The sequence below is a fragment of the Bos javanicus genome, chromosome 16 (genome assembly GCF_032452875.1).
Source record: "Bos javanicus breed banteng chromosome 16, ARS-OSU_banteng_1.0, whole genome shotgun sequence".
Taxonomy (NCBI): Eukaryota; Metazoa; Chordata; class Mammalia; order Artiodactyla; family Bovidae; genus Bos; species Bos javanicus.
The window spans coordinates 45113102-45127037 of NC_083883.1; the positions used below are offsets into that span (position 1 = coordinate 45113102).

Below are 13936 nucleotides of genomic sequence, written 5' to 3' on the forward strand. Positions count from 1 at the left end.
AAACCCCAAGACAAAATCGGATTTCAATCGGTAGTTTCCCTCCCTAGTTCAGAAGGAGAGGAGAGCAGGGCGGGAGAGCAAGGGCCAGAGATGTAAAGAAGACACTCCCCTCCTCCCAGCTCCCCGACACCCACACCCTCCCCCACCCCCCACCCTGCGCCTCCATCTCCTCCTCCCAATCCCCGTTTTCAGCTCTCAGAGGGTAATAAATAAACATGGAAAGTTCAGTAAACCACAGACACTTGTAGAGGGCCATCCCAGGCCACACAGCAGGGACAGTCCCCGCTTCGGACCAGGGGGCCAGTCCGCGTTCTGATTCCGCATTATCCGTGGACGCCCAAAGGCCCGCCCTCCTCCCACGGGCCTAAAGGGTCCTGAGGACCCCAGGCTGCTGGGCCCGGGGCGGGGGGTGGGAAGGACCTGACAGGGGACAGACACAGACGATCTGAGCGGGGACAAGTCTGTTCCAGGCCCTCCGGGGTCCTCAGGTGCCCTCGAGGGTCCTGGGCTGAAGAGGCTTCAGACGGGTGGGGGAATCCCTGGGCAAGGGTAAGGAGGCGTTCTGCGCGCAGCATACCCGCGGCCTCCCCTCGGCGGCCTCCCCTCGGCGGCCTCCCCTCGGCGGCCTCCCCTCGGCGGCCTCCCCTCGGCGGCCTCCCCTCGGCGGCCTCCCCTCGGCGGCCTCCCCTCGGCGGCCTCCCAGCGCGTTCTCCCGCTCGCGCTGCGCTCCCGCCGCTGAGGCGTTGGTGACGCCGCGGCGGTGCCTGCCTGAGGCCTACGGAGCAGGTACTACCGCACCCCCAACCCCACCCCATCCTGGGCCTGTACCGCCGTCTCCTCCCCCACCCCCACTCCAGGTGGGAGGTGAAGGCTGCAGGAAGAGGAGAGGTCTGTGTCCCCCTCTCTCAGTTGTCAGCTCCCCGCGGGCCCGCAGGGGGCCAAGTGGAAGCTTTGGGCCAAGAAGTGGTTCTCTTGATTTCCTCTGGGCCTGGCAATGACCCATGATGGCAAACTTCTGACACTGCTTTTGTTTTCCCCAACCTGTCCCCTTTCTTCACTCTCCCCCCCCCCCCCCCAACTAAAGTGCATTTTCTGTGGAGAATTTTTCAAAACTCTTTTGAAATAATTGGAAACCTCTGGTCTTGCCAAACCTTAGTTGGAAATCATTGTATTAGGGCTGTGACCCAGAAGGGAAAAAACAGTAAGTGAGGTTAGAGAGAGAAAATGGTCAATGCCCACCTCCCCACTGCCCCCCAGTACACCCCAGACACATGTTAATGGGGAAGCAGGGACCACACACACACACACACACACACACACACACGGTCACCTTCGTCTGCAGCCTCCTACACAGAGGCACCAATTCCCCAGCTTGCCACTGATGCCAAGAACGGTGCCTGACACACAGTGGGCCCCCAATTAACTGTTACTTGAAAGTAAACCAGGTCATGTGCCTATATTAACTGTGGGGTTTGTGCCACAGCAAATAAAACAGGGACTATGCCCTGTAAGGGTGAAAACCTTGTGAGGCTTTGCTCTGGATTTTGGCTGCTTGACCTGGTGTGCCCCCATGATGGCTGAACACGTGCTGAGCGCAGGGGCCAACAATGGCCTGGCCGTGAGTGAGGACCCAGACGAGCAGCTGTGACTCACTTTCCCTGCCCTGCAGATAAAGGGATTTGAAATATTTACTGCTTTTGCAATAGTGATGATTACACAGAAAATCGCATCCCTTGGCCACTCTGAGTTCCTTAAAAAGAAAAATAAGAAACTTTCCGAGAAAAGTGTTGCATGGTAATTTGGGCAAAAGCCGAGTCTCCTGCAGAGGGACTTGGCTGCAGGATTTCTGGCAGGGTTCTCTTCTGAGAAGCCACTAATGAGCCCGTCTCTTGCCCCTCTGTTACCTGGAGTATTGCAGGGTCAGTGGCACCTGTTGCTTTCCACGTTTTGTGACAGAAATAACCCTTCCAGTCACCCATCATGAGGCTGACTTTCGCAGTAAGAAAATACCGCAGACTGTCCCAATCAGGAAGGCACGGTGCCTACAGTCCCTGGGGGGTGCCCACTTGCTGAGCTAGACCCCAGACAGCTCCTTTCAAAAGAAGAAGTGAAAACAAGGCAAACGTCTGGGTTCCCGAAAGGGTTATTCTGCCTTAGACTGCCCATAAAAATGCTATTGGCTGTTACCTGGCTCGGCCAAAGTACATCCAGAATGTCTTCTCTCGCCATTCAGTGCATTTGGTATTTTGGCTGAAAGGAAACAAGCAGAACTCTGCACTTCCAGAGCAAAGATGGAGCCGCAGGATCCAGTCAAGAGGGAAGGGGTAAGTGTACTGTCAGGGAGGCAGTGAGGAGCAGCCCCGTCAGGACCTGTTCAGCATTGCTGGGGGATGCTCTTCAAAGTCGTGTGCACGGGGGGCCCCCCCCTCAGAGTTCACCCGCAGCTGGACTTTACAGGGACTAGAGAGAGGAGAGATTTAGAGACTTTTAGGTTTAAAGGTTCTTTGGGACGCATTCTTCTGGAACAGCTTTTCAAAGTAGTTAGAACAGAATTGATGGGACTCAAAGGGATTGATTTATCACAACTTCCTTAAGAACTTTAGATGAAGGGCTTCTGAAATCAGCAACAATATCCTTACCCATGGTCCCTGAGAGATTTTTTTGATTTTATTTGATTTTGGCTTCTGGACATTTTCATTAACCTTTTCAGCAGGTAAATCCAGCTAAGCCAGTATGCAAAGAAGATAGAAAGGATGTTGCAGGATTTGAATGTAACTCAGCTCGGTAGCAGAGATTTCCTACCTTTTAGATAATGAGACTCCTTTTTTTTTAGAGACAAAAGATTTTTCTGGACTTCTTTCGAAGTGTGCTGCTGTATAATTGCTGTTGTTATTTTTGATTGTCTCTTGCTGTACTTTTGATTATCTTTTGATTGAGGAAAATGCATAGGGACAGAAAGGTAACATAAAAGTACTGACACTTTTAAGAAGTTTGCATTTTATTCACTGCAACAGCATCTGCTTATATTGATGGGAGTAGATACATATCTGTGCAAATTACTATTTATTCATAGATATGAGACCCTTGCCATGGTCAAGTTGGACACATGTTCTGGAGTTAATAGATTAAAGTGGGTTTGGAAGGCAGAAATGCCTGGGATTCATTTCTGCTCCAGCCTATTCTAGCTGTGGGAACTTGGGCAAGTTATTTAACTACTCTGTGCCTCCGTTTTTTCATCTATAAAATGGGAATGATAGCCTTGCCATTCACAGAGGGCTGCTGTAACAACTAAATGAGATAATGCATGTAAATTACCTAGCACAGAGTAGATCCGCCATACATATTATTCTTTAAATTAATTTATTTTTGGCTGTACTGGGTCTTCGTTGCTGCACACAGACCCTCTCTAGTTGCAGTGAGCAGGGGCTACTCTTCGTTGAGGTGCACAGGCTTCTCCTTGAAGCGGCTTCTCTTGTGAAGCACGGGTTTTAGGCACACAGGCTTCAGGAACTGTGGTGCGTGGGCTTAGTAGTTGCATCACATAGGCTTAGCTGCTCCTCAGCATGGGGGATCTTCCCGGATCAGGGATCGAATCTGTGTCCTCTGCATTGACAGGCCGTTTCCCACCCACTGTCCCACCAGGGAGGTCCCCATATTATTATTTTTTGATCATCCTTTAGAGCAGGGCGCTACTGACATTCGGAGCTGTGGGGCCAGGGAGGGGGATGGTGGTGGCTGGCCTGGCTGTTGTAGGTTGTTTGGCATCATCTCTGGTGTCTGCTCACCAGATGCCAGTCTCACCCTCGCCCATGAGATTTCCTGCTTTGGAATCAGTGTGTCACGCCACAGGGCTTGTCTTGTGGACCTCATGGTAATAAGACCGTGCTAGGTCAAATGTTATCTCCTCTATTTTACAGAGAAGCGACTGTGAGATAACAAGAGCTTGGAGATTAGGGGATCAGGGGAAGCCCTGGTCCTTTCTGTGCCGCCTCTTCAGAGAGTAATGCGCCGCCCAACTGTGTCCCCAAGTGCGGCTGCAAAATAACAGAAATGCCCCACGTGGTGGTCCCTGAAAATGAACGATGCATTTTGAAAGGACGTGATTAAACGGTTACATACAAAACATAATCATAGTCACTTGCTTCTGCGATCCCCCCAGGAGGGAGGCCTCCTCCAGGGATCCATCCCAGGGAATGCATGCTGCCCCCCTTCCAGGCTCCTGAGGGCAGACCTAGTCCTTTGGTAAATACGTGCTGGGGGACATCAAAACAGAACTAAGCCAGTGGTGGCTGTGAAAAAGAACCTGCAAGTCACACAGCAAAGCTGAAGGGGGCATTTAGGAGCTGAGGAGAAGTGGGGACAGTGAGTGAGGCCATAGAGTCTGGGCGACCACCGGGGGTGGGGGTGGGGCCGCTGCTCAGGCTGGTGGGAAGGGCCCAGCTCTCTTTCCCTCTGGTGGCTGTGTGTGTGACCGCAACCTCACCGGCCTTTGGGTTCCTCATCTGTAAAGAGAAAAGACACAAATTTGGTGTGCCCGAAGACTTCCCACGGGGAAAAAAAGATTCTTGGGCTGAAAGACAAAATAAAATGGATTATAAAAAGAAAATGCCAGAATGCTTTGGAAGATGAAAGCAGAGGTTTTTTTGTGGCATGCCACCACCAACTAGTTGAGTGTCATTGAGCAAGTAACTTCCCTCTGATTTGCATCGTTAATAATTAATATTGATAACAAACCTCTGATGTAATGTGTAACGCTTGTAGTGTGTACCACAAGTCAGCTGTGGGTCTGAGCGTTTCACATGTATGAACTCATTTATTCCCCACATCCATCCTGTGAGGAAAGCAGTATCATCATCCCCATTTTACAGATGAAGGACAGAGAAGTTTAGGAGCTGGCCCAAGGCCACACAGCCAGCAGCAAGAAAGGCAGCTGCGGACTCCCACAGAGACAGGGCACTTCCAGTTTGTCTATCTTTCCTCTCCTCAGCACTCAGACCTCAAGGAACGTTTGTGAGACTTTGGATTCATTCCATAGTGTGATAAAGTGACTTACTGTGTTAATAATTCATAGGAACTCTTATTTTCCCAGGATATTTTTGTTCTGACTGGAGATGCATGACAGGCAAAAGTCTTAGGCTGAGAGTGTCTCTCTGACGGTAGAAAAGAAATTGGAGCCAAATTCCTGAGAGATGGTTTGGGTGGGGCCTTCTTCCCAGAGACCTGGAATCACACCCTGTCAGAAATGTTCTCACCGTCTTGAAAAACAGGAAGCCAGCTTACTGTGGGCACGAGGGAAGTGACCCCTAGCTTTTCTCCAAACCACAAATCACAGCTCTCCCTGGTCTAGGACAACAGCCCCGTCTCGCGTCTCGAGGCCGCGGAGCCACTTGTCATTTTTTTTTTGGCTGTGCTGGGTCTTCATGGCTGTGTGGAGCTTTTCTCTAGTTGCAGCGAGTGAGGCTGTTCTTTGCTGCAATGCACAGGCTTCTCTTTGTAGGGGCTTCTCGTTGCCGAGCACAGTCTCTAGGGCACACGGGCTTCAGTAGCAGCTCCCAGGCTCTAGAGCACAGGCTCAATAGTTGCGGTGCATGGGCGTAGTTGCTCCGTAGCACGTGGGATATTCCTGACCAAGGATCGAACCCGTGTCTCCTGTACTGGCAGGCAGATTCTTTACCTCTGAGCCACCAAGGAAGCCCCTCTTGTCATTTTTAACAAGCTTGTGGGAGACCTGCACATCCTGTCTGGCCCCTTCCTCTCTTTCTCATGCCCTAATCCAACCCTGTACCAAATTCTTCCTTTTGTCCTCCTCACAAGTATTAAAAAAAAGAAGAAGAGAAGAGAGACAAAAAGGAAAGCTTAAATCTGAATTTCTTTTACACCCCTCTTTTATATAGTGTAATAACTTTATTGGGAATATAACTCCCAGACCATTTCACCCCTTTAAACTTATACAATTCAATATACATTCACAGAATTGAATAACTATCACCATAATCAATTAAAACTTTTTTAAATATATTTTTTTTTAATTTATTTTTGGCTGCACTGGGTTTCTGTTGCTGTGCATAGGCTTTCTCTAGGTGTAGTGAGCCAGAACTGCTCTAGTTGCGAGACACAGGGCTTCTCACTGTGGTGGTTTTTCTTGTTACAGAGCATGAGCTCTAGGGCACGCAGGCTTCAGCAGCTGTGGCACATGGGTTCAGTTGCCCTGCAGCATGTGAAATCTTCCCGGACCAGGGATCGAACCTGTGTCCCCTGCATTGACAGGCAGACTCTTAACCACTGGACAACCAGGGAAGTCCACCACAATCAATTTTACAAGATTTTCATCACCTTTAAAAGAAACTCTGTACCTATGGACAGTCACTCTGCATTTCCCCCATCTCCTCCTCTTCTCCCCCAACCCTGGGCAGTCACTGATTGATCTCTGTCTCCATGGATCTGTCTATTCCGGACATTTCACACAGATGGAACCAGGTGATCTGTGACTGGCTTCTTTCACGTAGCCCGTTTTCAAGGTCTGTTCACTTTGTAGGCCGTAACAGGGCTCCATTCTTTTTCACGGCCATGTAATATTTCACTGAATGACTATTCCACGTTTTGCTTATCAGTTCATCAGTTCATGAACATTTGGGTTGTTTCCACTTTTGAGTATGGTAAAAATGCTGCTATGAACATTTGTGATCAAGTTTGTGTAAACTCAAGTTTATGTTTTCATTCTCTTGGGTATAAACCTAGGAGTGGATTTGCTGGGTCATATACTTACTCTACATTTAACTTTTTGAAGAACTGTTGGACTGTTTTCCAAAGTGGCTGCACCATTTTGCATTCCCCCAGCAATGTGAGAGGGTTCACAACGTCCTTATCAACACGTATTATGTTTTTTTGGCTTTAATCATCCTAATGAGTGAGCAGTAGCATCAAACTGTGGGTTTGATTTTCATTTTTCTGACAGAATACCAGTTCCTTTAATTTTGCTCCCTAAAATAATCCTCAAAGCTGGCACCTCTTGCCCCTGCCTTAGTCACTCCGCTACCCAAGCCCCCACCCTCTCTCAGTCACTTTCCTGACTTCCCTTTTTAACCACTTTTGTGGATTTTCTTCATAAAACTTGCTACAGTTCTAGTTTAATTATTAAGTACTTTAAAAAAAAGTCTTCCCCATTGGACCACAGTCTTCTTGGGGGCAGGCATTTTGTTCAACAGACTGTAGGGTGGTATCTGGCTCATAGGTGGCTGTCAGTAAATATTTGTTTAATGCATTGTCCATGAAAAATTAACCAACAGTCAATCTAAGAAAGACATGGAAATTTTTATTCATGCCAGCTTGAGGATTATAACCTGGGAAACAGCCTTTCAGAGAGCTCTGGGGACTCTTCTTCCTGTTAGAAGTCAAAGCACAGTTATGTAATTTCTGAGACAGAGGGTTATATACATCAAAGTAACGTATTGATGGTTTACGTAGTCTAGAAAAGCAAGTAAAGAGCTATTGTGACCTCTTATAGGACTGAAGAAGGAATGTTGTCTCCTAAGGTTTTATCTTGCTGGAGCCGGGAGGAAATTGCTTTTTTTTATTATTTATTTATCTATTTAGGAGTAGGCATTCCTGTGTTTTCTAAGGGGACCTAGTTAATGTGTAACACAGATGCACAATGCACCCTAAAGGGGAGGAGATAATGATCCAAGCAGCGAAGAAGATTTTACCTTAAATTTTTCTTTTCCTGCCTTAAGAATAATTCTGTTTCATCCAAAGGAAGGAGTTTGGACCAGCAAGGTTAGTGAAGACTTACCAAAATGTCCTTGCATTTTCCACAAAGGGTGAGCTCTGATTCCCAAGGGTCCCTAGAATGTGCCTGTGGCTTGAATTCAAGGAAGAAGCCAGGGACTAGAAGTTGAATCATGTGCTCTAGGCTTAAAGAATTGACAGCCTGAGATCCTTCTGATGAATTTTGCTAGGATCCTGTAAAAGCAGTCAAGGAGCTGTCTAGTCATGTGCCTGGCAAGATCCTCCCAGTTTAGGGTATGAGCTCAGGGCATCACTCAGCTCCCTGGCTGAGCTTTGCTAAGGACTTTAAATCCTAGGACTCATCAAAGCAGAATGCCGGAGTTGCCCCTGCAGAATGAATGAAACTGGGTGCATTTATAGTTTATCACTTACTGAGACTAGAATTGGAAGAGGAGACATTTTAATTAACATTTTTTCTTCCTTCATTTCTTCCTTCCTTCCTTCCTCCCTTCCATCAAATCAAGCAATAGGACAGCTATGAAGTGAAGTGAAATTCACTCAGTTGTGTCCAACTCTTTGTGACCCCATGGACTATACAGTCCGTGGAATTCTCCAGGCCAGAATACTGGAGTGGGTAGCCTTTCCCTTCTCCAGGGGATCTTCCCAACCCAGGGATCGAACCCAGGTCTCCCACATTGCAGGTGGATTCTTTACCAGCTGAGCCACCAGGGAAGCCCAAGAATACTGAAGTGGGTAGCCTATCCCTTCTCCAGCTACAGGGGAGGGATCTTTGCTTTGTTCTCTACTATCTCCCTATTACATAGGACCAGAATGCCTGACGCACAGTGGGTGCTCAATCTGTTGAATGAATGAATGAATGAATGAGTGAATGATTACCCGGAGCACTTCAGGAGATGAGCTCCCTATTACATAGGACCAGAATGCCTGACACACAGTGGGTGCTCAATCTGTTGAATGAATGAATGAGTGAATGATTACCCGGAGCACTTCAGGAGATGAGCTCAGTTGGCCCTATGCTACCTACTGGGTGGGGTTTTGGGGGTGGTGGTGGGTGTGCCTACCTGTGTACCCCCGTCTTTAGAAAACACCATGCAGCAACTGCCCTGGAACCCTTCTTCCCTCCTGGGCCCCATTGCCTGCTCCCCGACTTCCATCACCCACTGCCTCTACTGGCCCCAGGGAGTGGTGGGGCCTGAGCCTACTGCTCCTTTTTGGTGGCTCTTCTCATCCTCACCAGAAACTTCCTGTGAACAAAGTGTTTGTTAATTCATTTGGTGGAGGGAGGGTTCGGCTCTTAACCAGGGCCTTTGCGGGTCCTACACTTGCTCTGTGGGGTAGGGGAGGGGTGTCACTAGCTCGCACGTCCCCTTCCGGGCACAAGGCAAGGCCCGGGTGACCACTGTTTCTCAGCCTGTCCTATTCCTACTTGCCTCTCTCAAAAGGTCCTCCTTAGATCAGCAGGGATGTTGTTCAAGGAGATGTGAGGACCACAGCTCGGCACAGGAGGTACTGGGTCCCATGTGCCAGGGACCTCAGTAGGAACACAGGATGAAGTGCATCAACAGTGGGTTCTGAGAGCCATACCCAGACTCACCCCCAGTCAGTGGATTCACCTTCAGGACTAGACGCTTCCATAAAATTAATCCTCGCAATAACTCCAAGGGTTGTCATTATCCTAATGCTAAAGATGAGGAAATTGAAGATCAAAGAAATTAAGCCAGAAAGTGGCAATGAACAAATTCAAACTGAGATCCATAGGGTCTAACAGCAAAGCTCCTTCCACTTAATGAGTGTTCAAAGTTTCCCAAGGGTCAAAGGGGATATCACGGAATGTGTGTGTTTAAAGAGTCCCCCGAAATCTATATTTAAATTTTTTTCACTGTGCCTTCTGCTTCTTACAGCAAAGTCTAGAGGTTAAAGGAAATGAATCAGTGACCCTAAATAATTAAAAATTTTCACATTTCTTCTCTTTGATTTTTAAGGGAGTTTGTGTCGGAGGCAACCCTTTGGACTACAGCCCACCAGGCGCCTCTGTCCTTGGGATTTTTCAGACAAGAATACTGGAGTGGGTTGTCATTTCCTCCTCCAGGGGATCTTCCTGAGCCAAGGATCAAACCCACATCTCTTGCATCTCCTGCATTGCAGCGAATTCTGAACTTGCTGAGCCATCAGGGAAGCCCCGGTGGCATAGTGGTAAAGAAACCACCTGCCAATCCAGGAGACATAAGAGATGTGGGTTCAGTCCCGGAGTCAGGAAGATCTCCTAGAAGAGGAAATGGCAACCCCTTCCAGTATTTTTGCTTGGAGAATCTCATGGACAGAGGAGCCTGACAGGCTACAGTCCTTGGGATGGCAAAGAGTTGGACACAACTGAGCGACTAAACACACAAACACACGACTGAGCGACTAAACACACAAGTGCTGTTGGAGGCAGTGCTTGAGTGCATTTGCTGCAGTAGGCCAAGGCAGCTCCACAGCAGAAATGTCATAGAAGCACTCAGACATTGGATGGAGTGCTGGAACAGGTGACCCTTTAGTTCTGTTCTGACCCAGTGATTCTCAACCAGGGGCAAGTCCCCACCCACTCTGGGGACATCTAGCTATGTCTGGAGACATTTAGGTTGCCACACATGGCGGGAGGGCTGTCCCTACCGTGCACATAGGACAGCCCAGGACAACACAGGATTGTCCAAGCCTAAGCGCTACTGTTAAGGAAACCTGTGCCACACAGGTGAGTGGAGGGTAGGTTTCCAGACACGGAGTGGTTGAAAGACCGTGGGTCTTCAGGTCCCATTACATCCATCTTTCTACAAGACTCTGAGTAAATCCTGAGTTCCATGGAAGCCCGGGGATGCTTCCTGACCTGAAGCTGTGATCTCGTCTCCCGCAGAGGCTGACACCCGTGATTGTTCTGGCGACACTGATAGCTGCCTTTGGGTCGTCCTTCCAGTATGGGTACAATGTGGCTGCTATTAACTCCCCTTCAGAGGTAGGTCGCTGTGGTGGGCAAGGCACAGCCCCCCAGGGAACAGGGAGGTGGGTTTGGAGCAGCTGGTGTCTGGGTGGCTGCTAGGGTGGACCACATACGTGTTGGGGGCACACGGTGGGGCCTCTAGTGAAGGGAGGGGTCACACCCAGTAGACAACAGCACAGACTCAAGGAACCTGCAGGCACAGGGCCGTGGGGCTGCACCAGGTCCCCGGGCCTCAGATTCTTGTGGAGAGCCAGGCCTGGCTGGACACAAGGCGGGCTGGCCTCAGGGGTGGTCGCGGGGGAGGTTTGAGAGGGCTCTAATCTTCTACAGACAGGTAATCCATGGCAGGGTCTGGATGGGGAAGGGATCATCTGACATTGATTCTGTGATTGGAAGGGTGGAGTCATTCCTTTCTGGGGTTAGAAACATCCTGAGTGGTTTGCCTATCAGAGGCCTTGCAGCCCCCTACATCCTGCCCCCGGCCTGTGGGTGCCCCCTGCTAATTGCTTTTAATCCTCAGTCCCTCTCCTGCACTTCATCATGTTGATGTCCACATGCCCAGCTCATCCCATCGGGTGGCCCAACAGCTTCCATTCTTCTTTCTGCAAACCAGCTCGAATGACTCTGGTGTTCTGCTTTGCTCTGCTCTCCAGTTCATGAAAGACTTCTACAACTATACCTACTATGACAGAGTCGGTGAATACATGAACGAGTTCTACTTGACCTTGCTGTGGTCGGTTACCGTGTCCATGTTTCCCTTCGGAGGCTTCCTCGGCTCTCTCATGGTTGGCCCCTTGGTAAATAACTTAGGCAGGTAAGAGACAGTGAAACTCATAGACTCCATCAGAGTTTAAAATCCAGACCAAAAAAAAAAAAGTCTCACAGACAAATAAACTTATGGTTTCCAGTAGGGAAGGATCCGGGCAAGGGATAGTTAGGGAGTCTGGGATGGATATGTACACACTGCTGTATTTAAAAGGGACGCACGGTGTAGCACAGCAAGCTTTGCTCTGCCGCATAGCATGGCAGCCTGGATAGGTGGGGACTTTGGTAGAGAATGGATACATGGATATGTATGGCTCAGTCTCTTTGCTGTCCACCTGAAACTGTCATGACGTTGTTAATCGGCTATACTCCAATATAAAAGAAAAAGTTTCAGAAAAAGAAAAAAAAAATTTTAAAGCCAAGCTTAAAGCAGAAATCATTATTGTAAAACTAGGTAATGACCACTGTGATGATTTTTGTTTCTTAATGGAGTTAAGAAGAAGACCAGACCTTGACCAAGTGTCTGGGGACTTAGGCAATGAAGGTCTCAAGGGTGGAGGTGGGTGGGGGTGACGGTTCTCAGGCTCTGGGGTGGGCTTGGACAGAACACAGAGTGCTTCAGAGATCAGGATTCACTCCCACTCTTGCCCTCTCTTGTCTTAAAATCTTACCACAACTTCTTTCTGGCCTTTGGAAGAGTCAAGGGTAGGACAGCATGGCCAAGACATGGGGCACAGTGTAGACTGTAGCCTAATGCTCCTAAACTCTGCCTCCTAAGTGAAGGTAGGTATTCGAAGCGGGGACGGCGTCGGCGAGGATCAGGAAACAACTGCTTAATTAAACGTTAATTAAGGATATAAAGAGTAATAGAATGAGGATAGCTCAGTGAAGAAATTCAGTGGAGAAAAGAGGCTGAAATAAGGATAGCTCAGTGAGGAAATTCAGTGGAGAAAAGAGGCTGAATAATTCAGCCAGAAGGTAAGAGAAAGAACGACATGTTGAGACCAAGTTTCGGTGAACAAGGCCCGCACTTTATTTTCCAAAGTAGTTTTTATACCTTAAGTTATGCATAGAGGATAATGGGGGAAGGGGTAGAGTCAAGCAGCAAGCCAGGCTTTCTTCCTGCAAACTTATCATATGCAAAAGTTTAGGTGATTTGCATCATCTTCTGGCCCGGAGGCCTTTTCCTCTAAAGGTGATTATTCTAAAGTCAGGCGCCAGCCTCCAAAAAGCATTAGATAAAGTTGCATTCCTACAGAGCAAAGGTGTGGTGGGCTATAACAAGAAAAAGAATTAATTCAAGGGTCCCAGGTTACAAACATTAAAGCTACTATTTACACCAATTATATTAATCAATACACTGCCAGGGACACAGCAGGTAAGGGATATGGAGACTTAGCAGCAAACATTGGCCCAACAAGTGAGAATCCCTTCACCAATACAATTTCTAATCAATCTTTTAACTGCTCAAAGGAATCTGTATTTAGACAGTTTAGAACATCTCATGCCTCTCACAGTTTGGAGGCTCTGAGCAATCACATGTGGCCGGAAAAACCTATTCAGGCAGGCTAGAGGACTTCCAAGGGAGTTTGTAGGTTGAAACACTGTCACACCCAGGAATTATTAACTGGAGCTGTAAGCTAACTCTTTTTCAGAGAGGTAGTGGGGGACAGCCCCCCGTAAAGTCAGAGGTGTAGGTGAAAGCACAAAGCAGAAAGTAGGCAGACTCTGGTTTTGGGGGTAGATTGCTTGAGAATTTCCAGGGAGACTCCTGAGGCTTGATCCCGCCTTTGCGTATGCCAAGCCTCCTTCCTCATGACCTTTGCCATCCTTCCTCTGACCTTTGCCAGAGGCGGAGCTCGCTCCCCGCACTAACCTGCTCTGTTCTTTTATACTGGGGCCCAGTAATATGCAAAATGTAGCCCAAGTTAAATTCCTGCAAAACTCTGAAATGGCTAAGATCAGTGTCGAGCCCTTCCGGGTGAAACCATGATCCCAGGGCGACCTTCATTGTGAGGGTCATGAACGCCAAGAGCAGAGCTTAAATCTTGCCTCTAACTCTAGACACATGAGAGGTTCTGTATTTGATTCTCCCACTCCCCGGGTAAAAATCCACAGGCATGAGATAGCAGCCTTGTTATGAGCAACATTTAAGAGTTCCTCCCCTCCAACCTCCTCCCTCTGAGGATGGGCACACAGAGGCAGGTTGAGGTCAGGGCTCCGTTCTCAGCCACAGATCTAGTGAGCTCAAGACTCAAGGCCCGACTTTACAACTTGATTCCTTCCCCAGTCTTTTTCAAAAAGAATCTAAGGACTTCCCTGGTGGCTCAGAGGTAAAGACTCTGCCTGCCAACTCAGGAGACACAGGCTCAACCCCTGATCTGAGAAGATTCCATAGGCTGAGGAACAACTAAGCCCATGTGACACAGCTATTGAGCCTGTGCTCCCCAA

At 48.5% G+C, this 13936-nt stretch overlaps 1 protein-coding gene across 1 annotated transcript in view; it reads left to right on the plus strand.

The window, feature by feature from the left end:
* Positions 1-331: 331 nt before the first annotated feature.
* LOC133227829 (solute carrier family 2, facilitated glucose transporter member 5) overlaps positions 332-13936 on the plus strand; it is a 30280-nt gene continuing 16675 nt past the window's right edge. Inside the window, exons 1-4 of the mRNA XM_061382832.1 lie at positions 332-786; positions 2234-2324; positions 10637-10735; positions 11374-11534. Coding sequence (XP_061238816.1) covers positions 2292-2324; positions 10637-10735; positions 11374-11534 — 293 coding nt within the window. The 5' untranslated portion in view covers positions 332-786; positions 2234-2291. The remainder of the gene's footprint in view (positions 787-2233; positions 2325-10636; positions 10736-11373; positions 11535-13936) is intronic.